Below are 24,972 nucleotides of genomic sequence, written 5' to 3'. Positions count from 1 at the left end.
CGGGGGCCGCCGACGTGGACCGCGTCGCGTCGCCGCCTGTGGACCTCACAGAGGCGTTCACGGAGACGCGTTATCCCAACCGGCGCGCTTTACCTTACGCTCTCACTCCACGCGCACCCCGCACGCCAAGATGATGACCATTGCCTCCGCTTCCGTCTCCTCCCGCGTCTCCGTGCGCCTCCCCGCGCGCTCCGCGCGTGTGGCCACCGCGCGCTCCACGCGCGCCGCCGTCGTCCGCGTCTCCGCGGACGCGGAGGAATCCAAAGGCTGGAAGTCCGTGAACGTCACGAAGCCGAACCTCGTGAACAACCTCGACGGCACGACGACGAGGAACATCGACGGCAAGGTGTACACCGTGTCATGCGTCGGCGACGAGGTCACCGTGAAGGACAAGTTCGGGCAGATGTACCCCGCGCGCGTGAACAAGGCGTCCATCATCGAGGCCGATCTCTCCAACTCCGTCGCCGGCGCCGCGAGCACGTCCATCGCCGGGTTCAACCTCGCGCTCACGCCGGACATGGTGACCGGGATGCAGACGAGGACGGAGATCATCAACGGTCGCGCCGCGATGGTCGGCATCGTCGCCGCCCTCGGCGCGGAGCTCACCGGGCACTCGGTGCGCGACCAGGTCTTCAGCCCCGGCGGGTTCTTCTCGCTCCTTCTCATCGCCGCGCTCACGGTGGCGGCGTCGTGTGCGCCCGCGGCGCTGAATAAGGTGACGATCGACGAGTGCTTCCCGGACGAGAACGCGGCGTACCCGGACGAGCTCCTGCCGACGACGTGGACGCCGATCGCGGAGAAGCTCAACGGTCGCGTCGCGATGGTCGCGTTCGCGTTCATGCTCCTGTTCGGGCAGTGATCGCGACGCGGCGCCGTCGGCCATTCTTTACGATTCTTTCTTATTATTAGCACAGCTCGCGAGGCGCGAGGGCTGTTTACGCGTGTAATACGAAGCGGCTCTTTCCCTCTAACTATCATAATATTATCTATCGCTCTATAGCTTCGCCCGCGGCGTCGTCTTCGCATCCCGCGCCTGGACGTCCGCGCACTTCGCGCGCAGCGTCCGCCGGAGGATCTTATTCGACGCGTTCCGCGGCAACCCGCCGGGCTCGAGAAGCACCCTGTGCACCTTGAACAGCGGGTTCAACGCGCGCTTGATCGCGTCGTTGAACAGTTTCACCAACGCCTCTTCGCGGGCGGCGTCCTTTGTCTTCTCTTCCTCGCCCTCAAAGAGGGGGACGAGAACGATCCACAGCCGGTCCGGCCCGCCGCCGATGGGCGGCACCGCGACGGCGGCGGTTTCCGCGCCCGCGTTCGCCGCCGCCGCGGCTCGGTCGCACGCGCGCTCAATCTCCACGGACGAGGTCTTGATCCCGCCGAGGTTGAACGTGTCGTCCGTCCTTCCGTGCGCGCGGTAGAACCCTCCGCGTAATCGCTCGAACCGGTCGCCGTGGCGTCGCAGCGGCGCGCCATTCACGACCGACCTCGGCATCCCGTCGTAGTACGTCGCGCGGTTATCGCCGTTCAGAAGCGAGGTCGAAGACCCTATGAACGGCGTCCTGACCGCGACTTCGCCTATCACGTTGACGTCCTCTTCGTCGTTCGTTTCCTCGCCCTCGTCGTTCAAGAGCGCGAACGACCCTCCCAACGACGCGGACGAGAAGCACGACGGCGCGTTCGGGAGCACGACGGCGCTCAACGCGTACCCGGACGCGAGCTCGGTGCCGCCGCAATATTCCAGCACGGGGGCGACGTAGCCTCTCACCCTGGACGCGAGCCACAGGACGTCGGTCGGCGAGCTCGCCTCGCCGGTGAGCGCGAACGCGCGAAGGTGCGCGGACCAGTCGTGACGATTCGCGTCGAACGCGCCGCTCTTCCTCCAGGAGGACACGATCGACGGCACGAGGCCGAGGTGCGTGACGTTCGCGTCGGAGACGAAATCGCAAAACCCTCTCGTCGTCGGCGCGCCCTCGTACACGCCCAGGCACGCGCCGTTCGCGAGCTGGTAGATCAGCCAGCTCCCCATCATCCACCCCAAGTTCGTCGGCCAACTCACGACGTCGCCGTGCTTGATGTCCATGTGCAACCGACCGTCGGATACGCCGTGCAGCGGCGCCGAGTGGTCCCACGGAATCGCCTTCGGCGCTCCCGTCGTGCCGCTGCTGAACAATACCGCGGTCGGTTTCGACGACGGCATCACGACCGGTTGAAACTCCATCCCCGTGACCATCCCCTGGGCATACGCGACGCGCAGAAAGTCGCAGTACGTCTCGTCGTTCGCTCGAAGCGCCGGCGCGCGTAATTCCGCGGATTCAAACTCATCCGAGAACGCATCCGCGAACGACGCCGCCGCGGACGCGAGGACGACGACCGGGACGTCCCTCCCCGCGGCCGACGCCACCTTCGCGTACAGTGGCAGAGCGCTCCCCGCGCGCGCGACCACGTCCATGGTGATGACCACGTCCGCGCGGCCAATCTCGAGCCTGGTTTTAATCTCCTCGCTCGAGAACGAGTCCGCGACGCACACCGCGGCGGCGCCGGCGAGCACGACGCCGAGGTATATCGCGACGCACTCTGCCGTGAACGGGAGGATGATGGCGACGCGCGCGTCCTCGCCCCAGCCTCTTATGGACAGCGCGTTGGCGGCCGCGTCCGCGCGGGCTCTGAGCTCGCCCCGGGTGATCGACCGCGTGCGCGTCTCGCCCGCCGCGTCGTCGTCGAGCTCGCCGCGCCAACGAATCGCGACGTCCTCGTCCGCTTTCCCCGGTCCCTCGAAGCACGCGAGCGCGGCGTTCATCGCGAGACGCGGGAACCACCGCTCGGAGCCGCCGGGTCTGGACGCGTCGTGATCGAGGATCACGCTCGGGTTCGGGTACCCGACCGTCGACGCGACGTGCGACCAGAACGAGGGCTGGTCCGCGACCGAGGCGCGGTGCAACGCGCGGAACCTTCTCCTCGCACCGTCGACGTCGTCCGCGTCGTCCGCGTTCGCGTCCCGTCCAACCTCCGCGCGCGCGCGTTCCGCCGTCCACGCCGGGCTCGTCCACGACCTCATGAACGCCGTCACCGCGGCGTTTCGAACGACGTCGCGCGAAGGGAACGTGCACGGCGCCGGTCCGTGGTCGCGCTCGCGCCACGACGAAAAGTTCGCCGCGTAGACGAGCTCGTGCGCGCGGAACGGCGCGGACGGGGTCAGCGCGCTCGCGATGACGCTCCACGCGCGATCCGCCGGGAGCGACGCCGCGGAGGCTATCGCTTTCGCGAGCTCGGACGCCTGCGACGACGGCGAGGGGGAGGGCGGAGGACGGGGCGTCAGAGGAGGGGGAGACGAACGGTGGATGGGACGAGCGCGAGACGAGCGTCACTACTGCGAATCTCATTCATCTGTCGACGACGCGAAGGACGCGCGAAGCGTCGGCGCACCGTCGCGTCGTCGCACCCCGCGCGACGCAGCTCGTCGACCCCGACCGCGCCCGCGCCGCTCGGGGGAGCCGCCATGGCGTCCGGGCCCCGCGCGCGCGACGGTGGCGGCGACGCGCCAGGTCGACGACGACCTCGTCCCGTCCCGTGACGACTGGACACCCGATACCCGACTGGAAAAGCGGAGCCGCGACCAGACCGACGTGTGCGACGCGTCGACGTTCGTTTCGACGCGCGGCGCGACGCGCCGCACTCCCCGACGCGCTCGGCACGATCCCGAACACGACCATGGCCGCCACGCTCGCGACGCTCCCCGCGTCCTCCTCCGCGCTCGCCGCCCGCCGCGGCGGCGCGAGCGTGACGACGCGCCGCGCGAGCGCTCACCCCGCGCGCGCGACGCCCTCATCACGATCGCGATCGGCGGCTCTCGTCGCGCGCGCGTCCGTCGTGCGCGTCGAGTTCACGCCCTCGGACGGCGGCGACGTCATCGTGACGGACGTCACCAAGGCGAGCGTCCTGCGCGACGTCGCGCTCGGGGACAAAGTCCAGCTGTACGAGGGCATGGCGAAGCTCCTGAACTGCGGTGGGATGGGCAACTGCGGGACGTGCAAGGTGCGGGTGACGGAAGGGATGGAGCTGCTCTCCCCGCGCACGGACGCGGAGAACGGGAAGCTGAAAGGTTTGGGCGAGGACTGGAGGTTAGCGTGCCAGTGCCTGGTCGGCGGCGACACCGCGCCGGAGGGGGCGGTGCTCAAGGTCGTGAACAAGCCGAAGAAGTAGACGGACGCGCGCTCTGTGCGCGCGCGCGCGGTGGTGAAACGCCACTCATCGAAAGCTGAGCGCGAATTATTTGTGTCCTCGTCCTGTCCAGTCTCTTCTTCTGTCGTTCTCGCGCGCGAAGTAGACTGTCATAGTCTGTAGTCTATGCGCGTCATCACTCGTCGACGTCGATGTTCAACCCCCACGCCTCCTCGCCGGTGACGTCCGCGAGCCTCGGGAGCGCGACGAACGTCCCGTCCTGCTTCATCTGCTCGACGTCGTACCCGCCGACGAGTTTCATGCGCTCGACGAGTGGAATCTCCAGCGTCTTGTCCACGTCTTCCTTCTCGGCCCTTCGTCCGAGGATCGCCTCCATGTCCACTCGGCGAACGCCGTTCTCGAGCACGTCCCGCGTCTCGACGCCGGACTCGTACCTGTCCAGCTCGTATCTTTGGGTTATCTCGTCGTGCATCGCGTTCGCGCTCTCTTGCGCGCGCAGGCACGCGCGCTGCGTCACCCCGAGGTCCGCGAGTAACTCCGAAGACGTTTTCCCTTCGAGGTCGTCGACGTCCACGCCGAGCTCGTCGAAGAACGCTTCGCCGCCGTCGGTTACCTGTTTTTCCTTCTCCACGCTGCTGACCTTCCCGTCCACGGTGTGCTTCACCTGCTGCACGATCGCGGTGGCTTTCAGGACGCGCACCATCTCCTCGGTGACGACCTCGTTCGCGTTCCCGAGGCGTTTGCGTAACTCGCGGATGAACCCCGCGCGCGCTCGCAACGCGTGGAGTTTTTTGAGCTTCGCGTTTATCTTCGCTCGCAACGGGCCGCACCAATCCCTCCCGTCGCGTTCGTGCCGCTCCGCCATCTGCCGCGTCTCAAAGAGAAGCTCTTCGATGCGGTCTTTACCCCGCGGGTCGTACGCGATCTTCTCCGGGTTTCTCTCGTCGTATCCTTCGTCGTCGGGTTTCAGTTTTCGCGGAAGCCAAATCTCCTCGGAGCGCGCCGTTCGCGCCGTCGGCTGCGGGAGCGCCGCGGCGTCCCTCGCGCTCGTCGCGGCGACCTCCCCCGCGGCGTGGAGGGCGTCGATGCCTTCCATCGTGAGCTCGTCCGCGGTGAACGCGCCGTCGATGATCTCGTACTCGAACGTGGTCGTCGTCGTCGTCGTCGTCGTCGAACGCGCGCCGCCGTCGTCGCCCGCCTCCGTCTCCCCCGCCGCGTCGTCTCGTCGTCGACGCGCGAATCGCAGCTGGACCGCGACGCCGTCCGCTTTCAGGGACCCGAGCTGCCTCTCGATCGGCGGGTCGTCCGCGCGATGATCCGTCGGCAGCGGCGGCTTGATCTCAGCTCTCAAGCTCAAGTCGCCGACGCGCACGAGCGCGACGACGTCTCGTCGAGCGATCGAGACGGACGCGACGCGACCGCCGGACGGCGGGATCCGCAGCCGAACGCGCCTCCCCGCCTGCGGCCCGACGGAGGATCGCACGCACCGTCGCTCGCGCTTCGTCGGGTCGCGCTCGAGGTCGGTCACGCCGAGGATCTCCTCGACGTCGTCCCCGCCGGTCGGGGACGGCGCGACGGCGAGGAGCGTCACCTCGACCTCGCGGCGGGTCGCGTCCTCCTCGGAATCCATCATCGACGGACGAGGGGACGGGACGGATCGCGCGAAGACAGGACGCGCGCGGCGGGAGGGGGGGGACGAAGCGCGGTGAAGCGAGCGGCGCGCGGGGGATGAAGCGCGAGGCGAGGCGAGCGTCGAACGACGCGCGATACGACGCGAGCGATCGAAGCGCGCGCGACGGAGTGAGACGACGGACGAGGACGTCGCGAGGACGCGCGGGGGAGGCGAAGAGGCGTTTCTTCAGGCGTTTCGCGGGTTTCGCCCGTCCAGACGTCGCGATTTCGATTTCGATTTCGATTTCGATTTCGATTTCGATTTCGATTTCGATTTCGATTTCGATTTCGATTTCGATTTCGATTTCGATTTCGATTTCGATTCCTAAACCCACCGACCCTCTCGAGTCCGTCCCGTCCCGTCCGTCTACAGATCCCCGCCGCCGACGATCGCGGAGAGCTCGAGGACCATCCCCGCGTCCGTCACGGAATCGAAGCTCGCGCGCACGACGGGAACGACGACGACCCGAACCCCGAACGGGTTCACGCCTTTCCCGTAACTCAGCGCGCTGTTCCTGATCAACGCGTCGAGCGCGTCCGCCAACGCCGCCGCCCCGTCGCGGTCCTCGCGCTCGCCGAACGCCTCCAGCCACTCCGTCGTGGCGTAGCACTTGATCATGCACACGTGGCGCCATCTGACGTCCTCGACCTCGTCCAGGGCGATCGCGACGCACATGACGATGGACTTGAGCGCGATCGTGGCGTCCGCGTCGGACGGCGTCGCCGCCGTCGCGCGGCAGAACCGGCCCTCGCGCGACAGCGAGACGCAGCGGCAGAACCCGACGTCGTGCGACTCCATCACGATCTCCGCGCGGGATTGGTCGACGTCGCCGTCCCACGGGTCCACGAGTTTCTGGTACCTCGTCGAGAAGTTCGGACCGTCGCCGTCGAGTAACACGGGCTGCACCTCGCACGACGCGTCCTTCGGGAGTTTCGGGACGACGACCGCGGTGACGAGCGGCCGCCACTCCCACGGCCACGACGACGCGGCGGCGGCGGCGCTGCCGTCGCCGCCGACAGCCTTGGACGCGGACGCGACTTCTTCGTGATCGTCTTCTCCTTCATCGCCGCCGCGCACATCGCCGCGTCCGTCGTCGCCTTCCTCGTCGTCCGCGCTCGAGTCGTCGCGTCGCCTCCCCGCCGGCACGCCCGCGGCGACGTGCAAATCCCCCCCCGGCACGTCGACGTCGTCCTGCCACTTCGCGCCGGCTAATACCTCCTCGAACGCCCGCATCGTGGACGTCATCGCGTCGTCGCCGCCGACCACGGAGACGTACACCGTGGTGCAGAGGCAATCGCGCCACAGCGGCGACCCCATCACGCGCGCGACGGCGGCGGCGGTCCGCCACGACCGCCGCGCCTCCGACGCGGCGTCGACGACGTTCAACGTCGCGGGCTCCATCCCGATGCATCCGGCGAGGTACGTGAGACCGTGCGCGGATACAGCCTGACCGTACGGCCCGATGCACGGCGGCGCCCAGCACGAGATGCCTTGCACGTGCAGCGACCTCGACGGCGCGGGGTCCGCGACGGAGACGTGGACGTCCAACGCGACGACGACGCCCTCGGGGAGCGGGAGCTCCACGCACGCCCTCGCGGGGGGTTTGCACGAGGGCACGACGCGCGCGTACGCCGCGTTCACGCTCGAGAAGTAGTCCATGTTGTTCACGTATAAGTGCACGAACGCGACCGCGGACCAGTCGAGTCTTTCCTTGCACCTCCGCAGCCGCGTTTGGACGGCGAGAAGTAAGGCCTCCGCGCTCGCCGCCGCCGCCGCCGGGGTGTTTCTCGCTTCTTCGTTCATCACCACGACGCGCGCGGATATCGAGCGATTCGTGATGCCCCAGGTCTCGCGCACGTCCACCTCGCTGAGCAAGACGTCCGCGGCGGCCGCGGCGACGGCGGCTTCTTCGTGGCTCACGCCGACTCTTCGCGGCGGCGGCGCGTCGGTGTCAACCTCGACAACCTTACCTTCCACCATCCAGTCCATCCCCTGCTTTACCTCGACGGCGTGCTGCACGATCGCGAGGTGCCCCGCGGGCGCGAGCGTATCCTCCGACGTGATGATGACCTCCGGCGCGCTCGTCAGCAAGCTCTGCTCGTTCGGCGCGATGTGCAGCCGCCCGCGCGTGAACAACGGGCAATCGAGCGCGAGCGTCTCGAACTCGCCGCCTTCGCCCGCGCAGTGCGAGCCGTACTTCTTCTCGATCTCGTACAGCGTCGGCAGCATCTCTTTGATCGTCTTTCCGAGGTCGCGCGTCGGCTGCAGACCCATCGCCGCGGTCTTGATGAGCACGGCTTCGACGTTCGAGTCGCACATCCGCTCGAGGAGGGACGACTGCGGCTGCCGCCAAAGGTACGACAGCGACACGAGACCGAGATCCGCGCAGACGGCTTCCATGCGCAGGCGCTGGTAATCGCTCAAGATTGCGCCGGAGCAGACCGCCTTGACGTTCGGCATCGCCCTCACGACCCCCGCGAGCAACGCGCGGAGGTCCTCGACCTCGTCGACGCCCCCGTCCACGGCGCCGTGGACGTCGTACGCCATGTCCGTGTTCACGGACGCGCCGCGGATTTTCCTTCGAAACAACGGCAGCCCCGTGAGCGCGCCGTACGAAGCGACGCAGCGATGCCCGACGGTCTGGAAGCAGTGCGAGTCGAGCTCCTCGACGCCGTTATTCGCGGGGTACAGATTCGCCATCGCGACGATCCGGTGCCCGTGCGACTGCGCCATCATCGCGGCGAAGACGCTGTCTTTCCCGCCGGAGACGAGGGCGACGCATTCGTATCCGCCGCCCGACCGCGCGGCGCGGAAGGGGCCGTACCGCGCGATCTTCCCGGCGACGAGGTCAAACGTCACCTTCAGCTCCGTCGCGACGGCGGCGACGGCGCTGAAGAACGTGCCGTCGTCCCACTTCAGCGTCTTCACCGTGTCGTGGAACGTGGGACCGAAAGCCTTGTTGAAGATCAGCTCCGCGCCCTCCTCGTCAAACGTGCGGTCGCGTTTGAACAACACCCGGGTCTCTTTCAGGAGCTCCGCCCACGCCGCGGACGCGACCCCGGTCTGATCCGCCTCCACGAACGAGTCGAACGTCTTCTTGAGCGCGATCGCGAACGGCGTGGACGCGAACCCGGGGGGAACCGTCGCGTCGCCGACGTCGCCGCCGCTCTCTGCCGCGGCTTTCGCGCGTTTCTTCTTGATCTCCTCCACCCTGCCGCAAAGAGATTTGAACTCGCCAAAGTCGATGTCCCCGCTCTCGTCCGCGTCGAACTCTTTGAACAAGTTACGAACAGAGCGCACGTCCACGTTCTGCATCGCGCCCATGTCCGCGAGCGCGGCGCCCATCTCCTGGAGATCCAGCGTCCCGTTGCCGTCGACGTCGTAACGACTGAACGCCTCCATCAGTTTCGCGTCCAACGCCTCTTGTCTCCTCTGTTCGCGCATCTTCGCCGCCTCGGTGTCTCTCGATTTTGACTTGAGCTCGGGGGACCCTAACGGCGCGGAGTCCGCGACGCGATCGGCGACGGAGGCCCACCCGACCTTGTGTTCCGTCGCGAGCGCGGCGAGGGCGTTGAGAAACGTCCCGTCTTTCCAATTCAACATCCGCTTGCCCTTCTTGCACGCCCGGGCGAATATGATGCCGGTCGTCATCTCGTCCACGACGTCGTCCACCAGTTTGCTCGCGGTCATCATCTCGTTCCACTCGTCCAACGACAGCGAGCCGTTGCTGCCGGCGAATCCCATGAAGGCGGACTTGGTCGGAAGCGAGCCGTCCCAGGATTTGTACCCGTACGGCACCTCGACCTCTTTGATCGCTTCCTTCTTCTTCTTCCCCGGGGTGCCCCCGATCATCTCCACTTTCGCGAGAAGGAGCTTGAACTCGTCCATGTCCAGACCGGAGCCCTCGGGTTTGTCCGCGAACGCCTCGCGGCAGATCGTCGCGGCCTCGCCCGCGGTCGTCTTGCGAAGCGCCCCCATCTCCGCGAGACCGAATTTCACCTCGTCCACCTCCAGGGTTCCGCTCTTGTCCGTGTCGAAGCGGATGAACATCTCCCCGGGGGTCTCGGGGGCGGTGAAGATCCCCATCGTGCGGCGTGACCGTGCGTGATTCGCGTCGTGCCGGTCTCAGTGCGGCCGAACCGACGACGTCAAATCCAAATCTTGACAACGCAGATTTTTTTTTCCCGATCACGCATTCGCGTTCGCGTTCGCGCGTGAAAGGAGGCCTCGACCGGGACCCCTGGTCACCAGTCTCGGCTCATCGGCGGGTTCGGCAGGTTCGACCGCGACCGCGACTGCTGCACTTTTTTTGCGCCGAGTTTTTTTCTCCGCCGCCGCCGCCCGGCTCTACTCTCCCGCGCGCTGCGCCGTGTAGGAGAGGACCGGACCGAGCGCGATGGGCGGCGGCGCGCGAAGCGGCCTCGAGCTGCATCGAAGCCGGTTCGTGGAGTGGCAGCCCGCGGCCGTCGTCGCGATCGCGGTCGCCCCCGGCGGGAGCACAGTCGCGCTCGCGAGGGAATCGGGGGACTTGGAAATCTACGACACCGCGGACTGGCGATGCGTCGCGCGCGTGCCCGGGAAAGAAGGCGCCGCGATCTCGTGCCTGACCTGGGTCGCGCCGTTCATCGGGGACTGGGTCGACGCGGACAACGCGGCGGCCGCGGACGACGTGCCGTGCCGCCTCCTCTCCGCGGGCCTCGACGGCGTCGTCACGGAGTGGGATCTGAGCGCGCTGAGGGCGAGGAGCACGACGGACTCGCACGGCGGCGCCGTGTGGGCGATGGCCGCGGAGCCGCGACCGACGGACGGCGAGCCGCAGCGGGTCGCGATCGCGTGCGACGACGGGTGCATTCGACTCTTGACGCTCCTCGGCGGCGACGGCGTCGGCTCGGGGCTGAGCCATCGACGATCCTTCCTGCGATTGCAGGGGCGGCTCCTGAGCCTCGCGTGGGGCGTCGGCGGCACGCAGATCGCGGTCGGGACGTCCGTGGGGACGATACACATCATGCAAGTCGCGACGTTATCCGAAGTCATGCGCATCACGGTCGGGAGCGGGGACAAACCGAAAGAGAGCGACGAGCGGTGCACGTGGGCGCTGACGTATCTCCCCGACGGCACCCTCGTCTCCGGCGGTCAGGACGGCGACGTCACATTCTGGGACAAGCGGTTCGGGACGCAGCTGTACACGTTCCGGCAGCACGGCGCGGACGTCACGTGCCTCGCGTCGAACCCAGCCGGGACGTGCGTGTTCGCGTCCGGGATCGACTCGCAAGTGTGCGTGTTCAACCGCATCGAGGACGGCGCCGGCCCCGGGTTGGAGAAGTGGACCTTCGGCAGCACCAAACGGCCGCACACGCACGACGTCAGGGCGCTCGCGATGGCGCACGCCCCGGGCGGGGGGGGCGACCGCGATGGTAAGGGCGAGAGGGGTAAAGACGGCGACGGCGGGAGGGGCGGCGGCGGCGGGCCGATCTTGTTGTCCGGGGGGAACGACGCGCAACTGCTCGCGTACCCGGCGAATCACTTCCAACGAAGGCACCCCGTGCGCGTGGTGAGCGTGCCGCAGCGGACGCCGTGTTCGATGACCGGCGGGGGGCTGTGGACCGCGCCGCCGGCGCCGAAGGGGAAGAAACAGAAAAGAGGAAAAGGACAGGGGAACAGAGGCGGAGACGGCGGCGGCGCGGACGATGAACCGGTCGCGCCGAAACCGACGCTCGCGAACGCGCCGACGCCGCCTTTGTTGTTGTGCGACCACGGAAGGTGCGTCGACCTCTGGCGCCTCGGCGAAGGGCTCGGCGGCGGGCCGGGTCGCCCGTCCGAGGAGGTGATCGAAGCGAGCAAGGCGAACAACGGGATGATGAAGCTCGCGTCCGCGCCGACGCACGTCTTGAGGGCGAAACTGAGCGGCAAGAGACGGACGCTGAGCAGCGCGATATCCCCCGACGGAGCGCTCGTCGCCATCTCCGACGCGCACTCGCTGCGGTTGTTCGAGGTGAACAAGACGGAGGAGACGCCGGGGGTGAAACGCGAGGAGTGGACGCTTCGGAAGCAAGACTCGCCGGTTGGCGGGGTGACGTCCGCGAACTGCCTCTTGTTCACGCCCGACGGGAAAGTTCTCGTCGCCGTCGGCGTCAACGGCGCCGTGCACGTCGTCGACTTGGAGAGCTGGGAGGTGATGCGGACGCTGCGAGCGCACCTGCCAAAAATTTCCGCGGCGACCACGGCGCTAGATAAAGCCACCAGCGGCAGCGGGAGCGGTAAGCGAAGGAAGGCGATGGATCCCGTGAGCGCGGGCGACGTCGGGTGCCCCGCGGTGTCGCACGCGTGCGCGAGCGCGGACGGGCAGTGGCTCGCCGTCGTGACGACCAAAGGCGGGACCGCCTCGAGACGCGCGGCCGGGGTGCACGTATACAACCTCGACGCGCTGAAGCTTCACAAGAGCCTCCCGCCGCCGCCCGGGTTGGCGTCCTGGCCCCCCGTCGCCGCGATGGCGCTGTCCGCGGCCGGGGTTCTCGCGCTCGCGGTCAGGGACAACGCGATCGTGATGTACGACGTCGAAGCCGGGACGCTCACGCCGTGGTCCGCCGCGATGGCGACGGCGAAGAGCGTCGCGACGGCGCCGCCGAAGCTGAAGACCTTGCCGGGGCAGATTTGCGGTCTGTCGTTCGATCCGACCCCGGGGAGTCAGCTTCTGCTCGCGCACACGCCGAGCGCGATCGCGCGGGTGAACCTCGCGGTCGTGCCGACGTTTACGCCCGCGCCCATAACGAAAAAACGGAGGCGGAAAGGGTATCGAGGCGACAAAGGCGGTTTCGGCGCGATCGAGAAGCAGGGAGGGAAGACGAGCGGCGAGGAAGGCGGCGGGGACATCAAGGTCGTGAACTTGAGCGATCCGTGCCTGTTCTTGGGGTATTTCGCCCCGGGGCAGGCGCTCATGGTGGAGAGGCCGTGGGACGACGTCCTGAATGCGATCGAGAAGCCGCCGTACCAGAGGCACCTGTTTGGGACGTAGACCGACGACTAGCGCGAAGAACTCGTCGCACGCGGTCCGATGCTCGTAACGAAGATTTATTCACAAACCACCAAACAAGCCGTCGTTAACTCGCGCGCATTACGATAAAAGAGGCGCCGCTCTTTCTTTCCGCTCACCCACCCACCGTCGCCGTCGTGGCGCCTCCTCACGGGTTCAGACCGAGGAGCATGTTCGAGTTCCCGCCCGGGAGGTACATCACGTTCCTGCTCTTCGACAACGTCTGCGCGACCTCCCTCGCGGCCTCGATCCTTCTGAGCTCCACGAGCGCCGGGCCCGCGCTGCGCGTGGCCTGCGAGATCAACCGCGCGGACTCGGACTCGCCCTCCGCGCGGATGACCGCGGCTTCGCGCTCTTGCTCAGACTTGAGCACGATGAATTTCGATCGCTCCGCGTCCTGCTGCGACACCTGCTTCGCCTCGATCGCCCTGCTGTACTCCGCGGAGAACGACAAGTGCGTCAGCGCGATGTCCTCCAACACGATGTTGAAGTCCTTCGCGCGGAGACGCAGCGCCGCGGCGACTCTCTTCGAGACTTCGTCGCGTTGCGTCAGGAGCTGGTCCGCGTTGAACTGCGCGACGGTCGCCTTCAAGACCTCGTTCCCGATCGACGGCAGCACGCGCTCGTCGTAGTCCTGCCCGAGGTTCTTGTGGATCTCCGAGAGGTTTTCGACGTCCGGGCGGCACAGCACGCGGAGCGTCAGGTTCACCTGCTGCAGATCCTTCGTCCCGGTCACGGAGCTGATCGACTTCGGTCGCGTCCGGATGTCGTAGACGGTCGGGTTCTGGATGAACGGCACGAGGAAGTGCGTGCCCTCGCCGACGGCCTTCGGGAGGACGCCGCGGAAGCGGTCGAACATCACCGCGGCCTTGCCTCCGTCGACTGTGTTGGCAGGAATTACGGACGGGGGGGAGAAACGCGGTCAGCGGGAGCGCGATCTCGCGAGATCAGTCGTCGACGCGTCGGCGGCGAATCGTTCGTTTCGTGGGGAGAGGGCGGCGATTAAGCGAGAGGGCGATCGATCGTTCGATCGGATCGCGCACGCACCGTCGTACATGGACGCGTTAAGCGCGGTCCCGGTGACGCCGAGGCCGATCGCGGCCTTGGCGAGGTTGCCGAGCGCATTTGCCGCCGCGTTTGCCATCGCGAGCGCGGTGCTACGTGCAGTGACAAGCCGCGATCCGTCGACGCGGTCTCGGAAGAAGCGAGCGACGTCACAGCACGCGAGGAAAAAATTTCGGCGCGGCGCGGGCAAAAGAAGAAACTGAGAAGGCGAAGAGGGCTCGCGAGAATTTCCTTCGTCAGTCAGCAGTCTGTTTCTTATCAACGCCTAAGGTGGATCACTTCTTCTTGTGCTTCTTCTTCGAAACTTTATCGCCCCCGGACTCGCCCTTGCGCTTCTTGTCCCCCTTCTCCTTCTTCGCGTCCTTCTTGCCCCCCTTCGCGCCGCCCTTGTTCCCCTCGGCGCGGTCCCTCTTCTTCTCGCCGCCGCCGCCGCCGGCCGCGGGTTCCTCCGCCGGCATCGCCTCCGGGGCGGTCTTCCCCACGAGCGTGCACGCCCTCGTGAGTGCGTTGACACCCTTTTGGGGCATCCCAGGAACAGAAAACTGCGCCGCGACCGCGTCCACCACCGCGTTCGGGTCCATCAGCGTCGACAGCGGCGCGTCCGACGACGCCCGCGCGAACGCCTCGCAGCACTGCGTCAACGTCTTCGCGACGTCCGCCCTCGCGCCGCGGTTCCTACACGGCGCCGCGATCGCGGCCACGATCGCGGCCGCGATGACTTTTTTGTGCTTCGCCGCGGACTTGCACACCGCGGGGGAGCGCTTCTTACCCAACGAGAGGACGACGTTGAGGAGCTTCGCGCCCTCGGCGCGGAGGTACTCTGCCCGCGACGACGCCTTGTCCCCGCCGGCGGTGAGCAACCCGGCGACGGCGGGTAACAACTCCGCCGCGAGCGCGGGGTGCCTCTCGAACGCAGCCTGGAAGAACGGCGTCTTGAGTCGGCAGTTCTTGTTGCTCTTGAACATCTCCAGTGCGTCGCCGTAGGCTTCGACAGCCTCCGCGCACGCGACGTCCGCGGCAGCGTCCGCGCCGCTCTCTTTCCTCGACGTCGCCTCCAAGACCCTCAACAAGTACATCGCCACCGCGGTCGCGGGCTTCGCGAACCCTTTGCTTCCCTCCGCGCCGCCGCCGGACGGTTTCGCCGCCGCTCGCACCGCGGCGTTCAACGACGCCGACAGCGATTTCACCGTGATCGGCTCCGTCCCCGCGTCGTTCGGGAGGTCCCTCGCGTGGCAAACGTGTTTCGTCAAGACGCCGCCGATGCGCTCCGCGAGCGCGGAGGCCTGCGGCGTCCCCGCCGCGAGCGCGGTCTGCATCGCGCCGAGCAACGGCAGCGCGGTCCCGGGGAGCCACTGCGAGCCCGGCTGCGCGCGCGCGTAGAGCTCGAGGAGGGCCAACACGCGGAATTTAAAGTCCCGCGTCGCGCGCACGAGCGACTTTTTTCGCGTGATGTCCTCCCGTCGGCTCTTAAACGCCTGGCCCAGGAGCTTGTCGATCCTGAACATCGCGTCGTCGTCCATCGCGTCGTCGTCGGAGTCGGAGTCGTCAGAACCGGAGTCCGCGGCGGCGCCGGACCTCGCGAGCGCGGCCGCGATCGCGTCGGCTTTGGCCTTATCCATCGGCGCGTCGTCGTCTTCGGAGTCGTCGTCGGAATCGTCGTCGGAATCGCCGCCGCCAACCTCCTCCTCCTCTTCCGAGTCGTCGTCTTCGTCGTCCTCCTCCGCGAGAGGCGCGCCGTCTTCGGAATCGGAGTCGTCCCCGCCCGCCGCGTTCCTGTTGTCCGCGTCCGGGGCTAACACGACGCGGAGCATGTCCCCGACGCCGGCGCCGGTGACGGACGGCGATAACGATTTAAACGAGTGCTCGACGACGTCTCGCAACAGCGCGGACGGCTGCGCGAGGAGACTCAGGAGGACGTCCACGAGGACGTCCATCGGGTTCGGTGGCTCGTCTGCCTCGACATCGTCCTCTGCGTCCGCCGTTTTCTTGCTCTTCTTCGCGGCTTTCTTCTTCGCGGAGGGTTTCGGAGGAGAGATGAGGTCGTCCACGCACCGCGGGAGGTCCTCGATCGAAGGCGTGAACTCCCTCCAGTCGCCGAGCTGCAACACCGCGAGGACGCGCAACAACGGCGCGACCGCGGTCGCGGACGCGTTCGCGGACGCCTGGGTCGTCTTATCCAGCGCCGCGAACAGCGACGCGCGCACGGCCGCGCAGTCTTCGGGCATGTCGTCGACGAGGGACACCGCGTCGTCGGCGTCCAACTTTCGGCAAATATCCGCGGCGACGAGAAGGAGATCCGCGGGCGGTTCCTTAGGGTCCGGCTTAGGGTCCGCGGCGGCTTTCGCGTCGTCGTCCTTCTTCTTCTCGCCGCCTTTCTTGCCTCCTTTCTCTTTCTTCCCGTTCTTATTCGCGTCGTCGTCGCTCTCTTTCCTCGCGCTCGCCGCGCGCTGCGCTTTCAAGTTGGACGCGAGCAACGCGGCGAGTCGCGTCGCGCACGCTTCGCGTAAACCATCCTCCGGCGCGCCGAGAGGTGCGACGCCGACGTCTTCGACGAGCGACCCGCCGCCGCCTTTCTTCGCCGCCGATTTCGATTTCTTCGACTTTGACGCCGGCTTTGCGTCCGACGCGTTCGCGCGGTAGTGCGCGTGGAGAGTGAGAAACTCCACGAGCTCTCTCTGCGCCGCTCGCGGCAGGCGCAGGAAGAGCCCCGCGGCTTGTTCCAACGCCCACAGGCGTCGTTTGCTCCCTAGGAGGTGCCCGCCCGGTTGGTCCGTTCCACCGCCCGCCATCGCGCTCGCGTCGTCGTCTGACGACGGCGACGCGACGAAGATGCCCATGAGCTCGCGCATGTACCCGGACGCGTCGTCCACGGACAGCGACTGTATGAGCTCGCGCACCGCGTTTTTCTTGGAAATCTTATCGAACCGGTTCGGCCCGAGGCGTTGAAGCGCCGCGATGACGGACAGCTTCACGTCCTGCTTCGTGTCCGCCGACTTCGCGAACGCGACGATCTGATCGAGGCAGTCCGCGGCCGCGGCGTGCAGGTAGTTATCCGGTTTCGCGAGGTTATTGAGCAGACACCGCGTGAACCCCGGAGAGAACAACGCGGGAACGCTCTGGGCAGACGCGAGCGGCAACATCGACGCGAACAGACGGAACCCCAAGTACCGACGCTGATGCGACCCGCTCACGAGCAGGCCGTCCTCCACGAGGACGTCCCATGTCGCCTCTAGCCCCCCGGGCACCGACGCGACTCTCGAGAGGAACCACGCCCACACCGAGTGCATCTGCGGGTGCGTGTACGACGCTTCCATCAACGCGTCTCGGACGGCGCTCAAGTGCTCTCGGTCGAACACCGCGGCGACGTGCGACGCGCTCTCCTTCTCCTTCCCTCCTCCCTTTCCTCCTTTCTTCCCTCCCTTCTTTCCATCGCCGCTCCCTCCGACTGCGACCGGGTCCACGCCGCGCGGTAGCGCCGCGCAGTTCGCGCGCACGCTCGGCGGCAGCGCCGGCCACAGCTCCAACGCGAGAAGAATCGTCTCCGGCCCCGCGTCCGCGATCGGCGTCGTGAGCCACTTCGTCAGCGCGCTCGACGCCTCGATCACCCGCGTCATCGATGCGTTACTTTTTGCGTTGTCGTTGTTTGCGTTTTCATCCCCCTCCCCCAGCGCGTGCGAGAGCTCCAGGATCACCGCGGCCGCGGACTCCGCGAGGTACGCCTTGGACGTCGCCAGCGCCGACGTCTCCTCCGCGACGACGGCGCCGAACGCTTCGGCGTCTTCGGCCGTCATCGTCCCGGTCGCGAGGCGCGCGCGCATCGCGCGCACGAGCGCGGCGACGCCGAAGAGCTGCCCCATCAGGATGTCCCTCGCCTCCGAGCCTTTCGTGCTCTGCGTGATCGGCTCGAGCGACGACTTCAAGAGCTGGAGGCCGTCGTCCAGGCTCGCGATCGGAATCTCCGAGAAGGCGGCGGTCAGCGCGAGCGCGAACCCTTGCCTCGCGCCGGAGCGACCGGAGCCGAGCCCGCGCGCGAGGCGCTTCAGCGCGTACACGACGACCGGAGAGCACGCCCGGAGGGATGGACCGAGCTCTGAGGTGGCGTCGTCGCGGGCGGTCGCGCTCGCGCCGCCGCCTTCGGCGTGATTCGATTGCGCCGTCGCGAGCTCGCTCACGAGGTCGACCGCGGACCGCCTCCTGACCTCGGCCTCGACGTTCGCGAGGTCCCAGAAGTGCTGGAGCACGTGCCCCGGCACCTCCAGCCGTTGCACCATCGCGCGAGCGCGCGTGCCTCTCTCTCTCCGCGCGCGTCGATGATGATGATGAGAGGGCCCCGAACTTCCCGTGCTGTCTTCATCACGCCCAGCCGCCGTTTCGCGAGATGGCGACCGACCGCACATGTCGGCGGAAGGTTGTCGAAGCCCGACTGATGTCGACGTCGACCGCGACGACCGCGGCGATGCAGTACGTCGTCGCACGCGACAGGTGACGAAGAGCGAGTCGTAAGATGCTTCAGGGTATTCTCCGAAGCGCGCGCCGCGGCAATGCGCTGGTGCGTCCCCCCGCGCGCCCCGAACGACGCGATCGCGCGCGGACGATCCATCCGATCGCGTCCGTCCGCCAAGCGCCGCGCTCGCATCGGAAATGCGGCGGATCGTCCGCCGACGCGAGATCCGCGTCCGCGACGCGACCTGACCACCCCCTCCGTCCTCCCGCCCGTTCCGTTCCCCCCTCCACTCCACAGCGCGCGTCCCGCGCGAACGTGAACGCCGCGTTCGCGGCCGCGGACGCGAGGTTCTCGACCTCCGCCCACCGCGCGGCCGGGAACGAGGTGATCGGCATCGATCTCGGGACGACCAACTCGTGCGTCGCGGTGATGGACGGAAAGAACGCGAAGGTGATCGAGAACGCGGAGGGCGCGAGGACGACCCCCTCCATGGTCGCGTTCACGGAGAAGGGTGAGCGCCTCGTCGGACAGCCCGCGAAGAGACAGGCGGTGACGAACCCGACCAACACGCTCTATGCGTGCAAGCGTCTCATCGGCCGCCGGTTTGACGACGAGCACACGCGGAAAGAAGCGCAGATGGTGCCGTACGAGATCATCAAGGCGTCCAACGGCGACGCGTGGGTCCAGGCGGGGGGCAAGCAGTACTCCCCGTCCCAGGTGGGCGCGTTCGTCTTGCAGAAGATGAAAGAAACCGCGGAGTCGTACCTCGGGCATCCGATCACGCAGGCGGTGGTGACGGTGCCGGCGTACTTCAACGACGCGCAACGGCAGGCGACGAAGGACGCGGGGAAGATCGCCGGTCTGGACGTCCTGCGGATCATCAACGAGCCCACGGCCGCGGCGCTGTCGTACGGCGTGGACAAGAAGGAAGGCCTCGTCGCGGTGTACGATCTCGGCGGAGGGACGTTTGACGTCTCCATCCTCGAGATCTCCGGTGGCGTCTTCGAGGTGAAGGCGACCAACGGCGACACGTTCCTCGGCGGCGAGGACTTCGACACCGCGCTTCTGGACATGTTCACGTCGAACTTTAAGAAGGAGCAGGGGATCGACCTGAAGAGCGACAAGCTCGCGGTGCAGCGCCTGCGCGAGGCTGCGGAGAAGGCGAAGATTGAGCTCTCGTCCGCGAAGAGCACGGATATCAACCTTCCGTTCATCACCGCGGACGCGTCAGGGCCGAAGCACATGGCGATGTCCATGACGCGCTCGCAGCTCCAGGAGCTCGTGCAGCCGCTTCTCGACAGGACGAAGGACCCGTGCCGGTCGTGCCTCAAGGACGCGGGCGTCTCCGCGAGCGAGATCAACGAAGTTCTTCTCGTCGGCGGGATGTCGCGCATGCCGAAGGTGCACGAGATTGTCAAGGACCTCTTCGCCGGGAAGGAGCCGAACAAGGGCGTGAACCCGGACGAGGTCGTCGCCATGGGCGCGGCGATCCAGGGCGGCGTCCTCCGCGGTGACGTCAAGGATATCCTCCTCCTCGACGTCACGCCGCTGTCGCTCGGGATCGAGACCCTCGGCGGCGTCTTCACGCGTCTCATCAACCGCAACACGACGATTCCGACGAAAAAGTCGCAGACGTTTTCCACCGCGGCGGACAACCAGACCCAGGTCGGGATCAAGGTTCTGCAAGGCGAGCGCGAGATGGCCGCGGACAACAAGATCCTCGGGAACTTTGACCTCATGGGCATCCCCCCCGCGCCGAGAGGGTCCCCCCAGATCGAGGTCACGTTCGACATCGACGCGAACGGCATCGTGAACGTCAGCGCGCGCGACAAGGCGACGAACAAGGAGCAGCAGATCACGATCCAGTCCTCCGGCGGTCTGTCCGACGCGCAGGTCGAGCAGATGGTCCGCGACGCCGAGTCGCACGCGGACGCGGACAAGCAGCGGAAGGAGCTCATCGAAGCGAAGAACGAGGCGGACACGTTGATTTACAGCGCGGACAAGAACCTCTCGGAGCACGGGGACAAAGTCCCCGCGGAGGTGAAGGACGGCATCAAGGAGGCGCAAGGGAACCTGCGCTCCGCGATCGAGGCGGAGGACCTGGAGCAGGTCCGGGAGAAGATCAACGAGCTGCAGCAGGCGGTCATGAAGATCGGCGAGGCGATCAACAAGGGCGCGGCCGGCGGCGGCGACGAGCAGCCCGCGGCGGAGGAGGAGGAGCCGAAGAAGGAGGAAGAGAGCGGCGAGGAGAAAAAGTGAAAGTGACGAGAGCCGTCGCGCGCGCGGCGTGGGAAGGAGGGAGGGAGGGAGTGGATTTTTTGATATCGCAGAGCTCGTCGCTTGTTTAATGAGCATCGCCGTTCGAGCCAAAGAGCGATACCCTTGTGCTGTGCTCGCGCACGCGTTCGCGCTCTTCTATAAGACGACGGATTCGATCCTAACCTAAGGCGATATAATTCAGTTCGTCAACTACTCGACAGCTTCCCGCCCTGTTCGAGGTACCGGACGGACTCTAACAGCGTCCCGGTGCTCCCGCCGCCTCCCCCGGACGAGCTCTTCTTCAACCCCCCTAGCCCCCTCCCCGCGCCGCCCTCTTCCATGCGCTGCAGCGGCCGCGTCGGGTCGATTCCTCGCCCTCGCCCCGCCATCTTCGATCGCATCGCCGCCAGACCGGCGACGCCCCCACCCTCCATGACGCCGCTCACCGCGAGCTTGTTCCTCAACCGCTGGCGTTCGGCTCGTTTATTACGAAGGTATATCGACTGCGGGGAGGACGGGAGGGGAGGAAACGTCAGGCGTCATCGGGCGACGGCGCGCGCGATCGAACCGAACCGAACCGAACGATCGCGCACGTGGATCAGTCGTCGTTCGACAGTCGAACGACGCGACGGCGGCGAGGAGAGCGCGCGAAGGCGGGGTCACGCACGATGTACGCCAAGAACGCGCACGCGCAGAACAGAAAAAACCCGAAGAGCTGGACCCCCATCTCTATGTGGTGGGACCATTGCGACGTCCCGCTCGCCGGGGCGCCCATGTCGCGCCGTCTAGTGGCGCTCGGGTTGCCAAAAAAAATGGTAAAAGGTGTGTTCGTCGAGAGAGATGTATGGGCCCACCACGCTTCCACTGCGCCAAGCCGATGAAGAGGAGACCGCGGGTTTCGAACCCGCGACCTCCGCTTTCAGTTTTATCGGCTCGAGGTTTCGATCCTCGGACCTGTGGGTCGCTCAGTTTCAACGAGACTGTGTCTGTCAACGCGAAATCAAATAATATAAAGCTTTCGTCCGTTCGGTCAATCGCTGTCGCGCCTTCGCACCGAACGAAAACCGCACCGCCGACGCGCGCTCCGCGTCGCTCGATAGACGCGGGAATCGCACCCGCGGGCGAGACGTCACGCGCCCGACGCCAAATACGCGCGCGCGTCGTACATCACGTATGCGCTCCTATATTATTAGAACATCTCCTACCGCGGCGTCGCGTCCGTCGGAGGCGGAGCAAAAATTCACCGGGTCGGTCTCATCACCGGTCCCCGCGCACCTTTTGCGCGAACTTCGACGACCCGAGGTCGCTCGACCCCGGGAACGCCCCGAACGTCGTCACGCGAGGGATCTCCCCGCCACCGCGGATGTACGCGTACTCCACGTACGGCGGGTCCCTCACGCCGCCGACGTACTTGTTCCCGCCCGGGATGCAGTTGTCCACGGTGATCTTGTAGTTCTTGATGATCGTCACCGCGGGGCCGGGCGCGCGCTTGCCCAGCTTCCTCTGACTCGCGTACTGGTTCAACACCGCCTCGTTCGTGCTGTCCTGGACGACGAGGTCCAAACCTTTCTGCGCGTCCTCGTACAGGTACGGCGCGAACATGCAGAGCTGGTTCGGACCGAGACCCATCCTCTTGAACCACGCTGAGAGCTCGTCGCACGTCGCGTCTTCGCCGGGGACGAGCCCCGCCGGGTCCGCCGCGTCCGCGTCGGGGCGCCCGATCCTCACTTTCGCGCCGAGATACGGGTTCGTCCCGATGAAGAGGAACTCAAAGTTCGGGTCGTCGGCGCCCATCTCTTCGTAGTACTCCTCCTTGAACGTGATGCGCGCGGCAAACTGCGGGACGATCGCGATGACGTCCGCCCACGAGATCGGCTGGTCCACCTTGGCGTCGATCGCAGCCTTGATCTTCTTGACGGACTCGAACGCCCTCTTGCAGATCTGGTTCTCCGGGCGGTCGAGCTCGAAGCGGATCGAACCGTTCGCGCCGTTCTTCTTACCGACCACCTCGAACGTCCCGGCGTCGTGAAGCGCGAGCCTCATGTACTCGCTGAACGGCAGGTCGATGTTCTCCACGATGATCGGCTCGATGAACTTGATGTACTGCCCCTGCGCCCTGGTCTTCTCGCCGCCGTTCGCGAGCGGGTAGCCTTCCTCGCGCGGGATGGGCTCGATCACGAGCTCTGGAAGGTTGATCTCGCGCTTCGCTTTCACGTCGCCGCCGCCGAGGTCGGGCATCTCCATGCCGTCGAACATCCCGGCGAACGCGGGGGACGCCGCCGCGAGGGACGCGAGGGACGCCGCGCCCGCGGTGAGCGCCGCGCGGCGGTTCACGACCGGCGACGCGGCGTCGACGACGACGGATTGCACGTCATCGACATTTGACGACGACGATTCCGATCGCGCGCGCGCGACCGCCGCGGAGCGGCGCGGGGCGGAGCTCGCGACGCGCGCGGCGGCGACGGACTTGAGCCCGAGCGCGGAGGATGACGCGAGGGAGGATGCCATTTCGTTCGTACCGACGTGCGTCGAGGTGTGCGCCGTGGATCTGTCGGCGCGCGAGGCGCGACACGACACGTCCTGCGTATCCAGCGTGGCGAAAAGATCCACCAGGAAATCGCGGCCAGCTGTCCCGCAGACTGTCTCAGTTGATCGTGATGCATCGGTCAATTGAAAGGCGTCTCGATCGGAGCGTGACACCGAGAGGTGGGTGAAAAACGGATCGGCGAAGCCGCTCAAGTTCCACTGCGACCCACTGCAGAAGGTCACTGCAGATGCACTGCCATGATAACAGAAAGTTCGGTGGAAAGCCGGTTGGAAAGCGGACGGCGGACGACGCCGGAGACACAGCTCCACGCGCGAGCGACGACGTGCAGGCTCGCGCCGCGCACGGGACGGATTCGGTCGTCCGCACACGCGACGTGAAAGCCAGCTTCACGAACGATGGCGTCCACATCGCGCGCGTTCTCGCTCGCGTCCGCGGTGCCGTCGCGCGCGAAATCGAAAGCCGCGAAGCGATGCGCGCGAGCGGGAGCGGCCCCGGCGGGGAAACCTCGCGGGATGCGCGGGTCCACGACCGGCGCGCCGCGACACGCGGGCGTGGAGACGATGAACGACGATGTTGGAGTCCCGAGCGGCGTCTCGATGGCTCGTAAGACGCGAAGGGGGACGGTGCGTCGCGCGTCTCCGTCGCGCATTTGCTCCGGTAACCTAGGGTTAATCGTTACTCGCGCGAGGAGGGTGTGCATCTCGCTGACGCCTCCATCCGTCCGTCCCCTCTGCTTCTCAGGTCGTCGCGCAGGTCGGCGACATCCCCCCGGGCATGCCGCGGTTCCAGGAAGACCCCAAAGGTTTCTGGGAGATCTTCTTCGGGAAGAACCCGAACAAGGGCAAGGTGCGTCTCGAGGCGCCTCTCGCGCTCGAGTTTCGTCGAACCCGCGAAGCTCCCGGACGAGCGAACTTTCGCCGGCGCCGGCGCCGACGCCGACGACGACTGACCCGCGCGCGTCCCATTCCTCGCACAGATCCACGCGCAACTGAAGCACCGCGCGCTATCGCTGCTGCCGTACCTCATCCCGTGCATGGGCGCGATCGCGTTCACGGGCGAGGCGTTCATGGCGTACCCGGTTTGCATCAACATAGCGCTCGCCATCTCGCCGCTGCTCCAGATCTTCTACAGCAACTCGTTCATCCCGTTCGTGACGTTCTTCACCCTGTTCCTGACCGTGGTGAGGAACACGACGATGCCGCACTTCGTGCGGTACAACACCATGCAGGCGATCCTGCTCGACATCTGCGTCATGCTCGCCGGGCTCATCATGCAGTACCTCCCCATGTACATCACGACGTCGTTCATCGGCGACATCCTGGAGCTCGGGACGCTCACGAACGCGCTCCTCGCGATCGGGTACTGCATGTGGAACGTGATTCAGGGTATTTACCCGGAGATTCCGATCATCACCGAGGCGGTGTACGCGCAGGTGCGGGATCAGTGAGCGAGCGGCGGGCGACGCGACGCGACGCGACGAACGCGGACGCGGACGCGGACGCGAACGAGGCGAGCGGAGGGGCGGACGCGGCGGCGGACGGAGGAGAGACGCGTGCCGTGGCGCGGAGGAGCGAGAGGCGTTCGGTCGGCGAAGACTCGAGCCAAACGCGGAGTAATAAACCTCGCACGACGACGGCGGCGACTTAGTAGAGAGACATAGACACCGATGCAATCGACGCGCGTGCGAGGTTGCGAAACGAACGACGCGTCGCGATGATGCTAAACACTCTTGCGTTCGCGTCACAAATCCAATCCGCTATGAAACTCGCCCCCCC

At 66.8% G+C, this 24,972-nt stretch overlaps 12 protein-coding genes across 12 annotated transcripts; 5 read left to right on the top strand and 7 right to left on the bottom strand.

Annotated features, from left to right (window-relative positions):
- Window positions 1–130: 130 nt before the first annotated feature.
- CBR/ELIP6 (uncharacterized protein) lies at window positions 131–859 on the top strand (the record flags this gene model as incomplete). The annotated part of the gene is made up of 1 exon (XM_003057190.1): window positions 131–859. One exon carries the CDS (start codon window positions 131–133, stop codon window positions 857–859), a length of 729 nt encoding a protein of 242 aa, XP_003057236.1.
- Window positions 860–994: 135 nt separating this feature from the next.
- MICPUCDRAFT_44055 (uncharacterized protein) lies at window positions 995–2,797 on the bottom strand (the record flags this gene model as incomplete). Its single annotated transcript, XM_003056727.1, has 2 exons — window positions 995–2,269; window positions 2,372–2,797. The coding sequence occupies 2 exons, from the start codon at window positions 2,795–2,797 to the stop codon at window positions 995–997; spliced, it is 1,701 nt and encodes a 566-aa protein (XP_003056773.1).
- A 911-nt stretch (window positions 2,798–3,708) lies between these two features.
- On the top strand, window positions 3,709–4,200 carry MICPUCDRAFT_56172 (uncharacterized protein; the record flags this gene model as incomplete). Its single annotated transcript, XM_003057189.1, has 1 exon — window positions 3,709–4,200. The coding sequence occupies one exon, from the start codon at window positions 3,709–3,711 to the stop codon at window positions 4,198–4,200; it is 492 nt and encodes a 163-aa protein (XP_003057235.1).
- A 154-nt stretch (window positions 4,201–4,354) lies between these two features.
- Window positions 4,355–5,809, bottom strand: MICPUCDRAFT_56171 (uncharacterized protein; the record flags this gene model as incomplete). The annotated part of the gene is made up of 1 exon (XM_003056726.1): window positions 4,355–5,809. The coding sequence occupies one exon, from the start codon at window positions 5,807–5,809 to the stop codon at window positions 4,355–4,357; it is 1,455 nt and encodes a 484-aa protein (XP_003056772.1).
- Window positions 5,810–6,217: 408 nt separating this feature from the next.
- Window positions 6,218–9,971, bottom strand: MICPUCDRAFT_56170 (uncharacterized protein; the record flags this gene model as incomplete). Its single annotated transcript, XM_003056725.1, has 1 exon — window positions 6,218–9,971. The coding sequence occupies exon 1, from the start codon at window positions 9,935–9,937 to the stop codon at window positions 6,218–6,220; it is 3,720 nt and encodes a 1,239-aa protein (XP_003056771.1). The 5' UTR covers window positions 9,938–9,971.
- A 276-nt stretch (window positions 9,972–10,247) lies between these two features.
- Window positions 10,248–12,933, top strand: MICPUCDRAFT_46667 (uncharacterized protein; the record flags this gene model as incomplete). Its single annotated transcript, XM_003057188.1, has 1 exon — window positions 10,248–12,933. One exon carries the CDS (start codon window positions 10,248–10,250, stop codon window positions 12,861–12,863), a length of 2,616 nt encoding a protein of 871 aa, XP_003057234.1. The 3' UTR covers window positions 12,864–12,933.
- Window positions 12,934–13,029: 96 nt separating this feature from the next.
- MICPUCDRAFT_25609 (uncharacterized protein) lies at window positions 13,030–14,013 on the bottom strand (the record flags this gene model as incomplete). Its single annotated transcript, XM_003056724.2, has 2 exons — window positions 13,929–14,013; window positions 13,030–13,763 (listed from the first exon to the last, which is right to left on the bottom strand). Exons 1-2 carry the CDS (start codon window positions 13,936–13,938, stop codon window positions 13,030–13,032), a joined length of 744 nt encoding a protein of 247 aa, XP_003056770.1. The 5' UTR covers window positions 13,939–14,013.
- A 208-nt stretch (window positions 14,014–14,221) lies between these two features.
- On the bottom strand, window positions 14,222–18,217 carry MICPUCDRAFT_56167 (uncharacterized protein; the record flags this gene model as incomplete). The annotated part of the gene is made up of 1 exon (XM_003056723.1): window positions 14,222–18,217. One exon carries the CDS (start codon window positions 18,215–18,217, stop codon window positions 14,222–14,224), a length of 3,996 nt encoding a protein of 1,331 aa, XP_003056769.1.
- A 233-nt stretch (window positions 18,218–18,450) lies between these two features.
- Window positions 18,451–20,758, top strand: MICPUCDRAFT_56166 (heat shock protein 70, mitochondrial precursor; the record flags this gene model as incomplete). The annotated part of the gene is made up of 1 exon (XM_003057187.1): window positions 18,451–20,758. The coding sequence occupies one exon, from the start codon at window positions 18,451–18,453 to the stop codon at window positions 20,647–20,649; it is 2,199 nt and encodes a 732-aa protein (XP_003057233.1). The 3' UTR covers window positions 20,650–20,758.
- A 97-nt stretch (window positions 20,759–20,855) lies between these two features.
- MICPUCDRAFT_56165 (uncharacterized protein) lies at window positions 20,856–21,083 on the bottom strand (the record flags this gene model as incomplete). Its single annotated transcript, XM_003056722.1, has 1 exon — window positions 20,856–21,083. The coding sequence occupies one exon, from the start codon at window positions 21,081–21,083 to the stop codon at window positions 20,856–20,858; it is 228 nt and encodes a 75-aa protein (XP_003056768.1).
- A 734-nt stretch (window positions 21,084–21,817) lies between these two features.
- On the bottom strand, window positions 21,818–23,182 carry MICPUCDRAFT_56164 (uncharacterized protein). Its single transcript, XM_003056721.1, has one exon. The coding sequence runs from the start codon at window positions 23,155–23,157 to the stop codon at window positions 21,907–21,909; it is 1,251 nt and encodes a 416-aa protein (XP_003056767.1). The 5' UTR covers window positions 23,158–23,182; the 3' UTR covers window positions 21,818–21,906.
- Window positions 23,183–23,506: 324 nt separating this feature from the next.
- On the top strand, window positions 23,507–24,894 carry TIC20 (chloroplast envelope protein translocase family). The gene is made up of 3 exons (XM_003057186.1): window positions 23,507–23,820; window positions 23,939–24,043; window positions 24,174–24,894. The coding sequence occupies exons 1-3, from the start codon at window positions 23,593–23,595 to the stop codon at window positions 24,642–24,644; spliced, it is 804 nt and encodes a 267-aa protein (XP_003057232.1). The 5' UTR covers window positions 23,507–23,592; the 3' UTR covers window positions 24,645–24,894.
- Window positions 24,895–24,972: the final 78 nt, after the last annotated feature.

The sequence above is a fragment of the Micromonas pusilla genome (assembly GCF_000151265.4).
Source record: "Micromonas pusilla CCMP1545 genomic scaffold MICPUCscaffold_3, whole genome shotgun sequence".
In the NCBI taxonomy this organism is placed as follows: Eukaryota; Viridiplantae; Chlorophyta; class Mamiellophyceae; order Mamiellales; family Mamiellaceae; genus Micromonas; species Micromonas pusilla.
The sequence above is the reverse complement of the archived record's forward strand: the minus strand, read 5'-3'. Positions and strand labels throughout refer to the sequence as shown.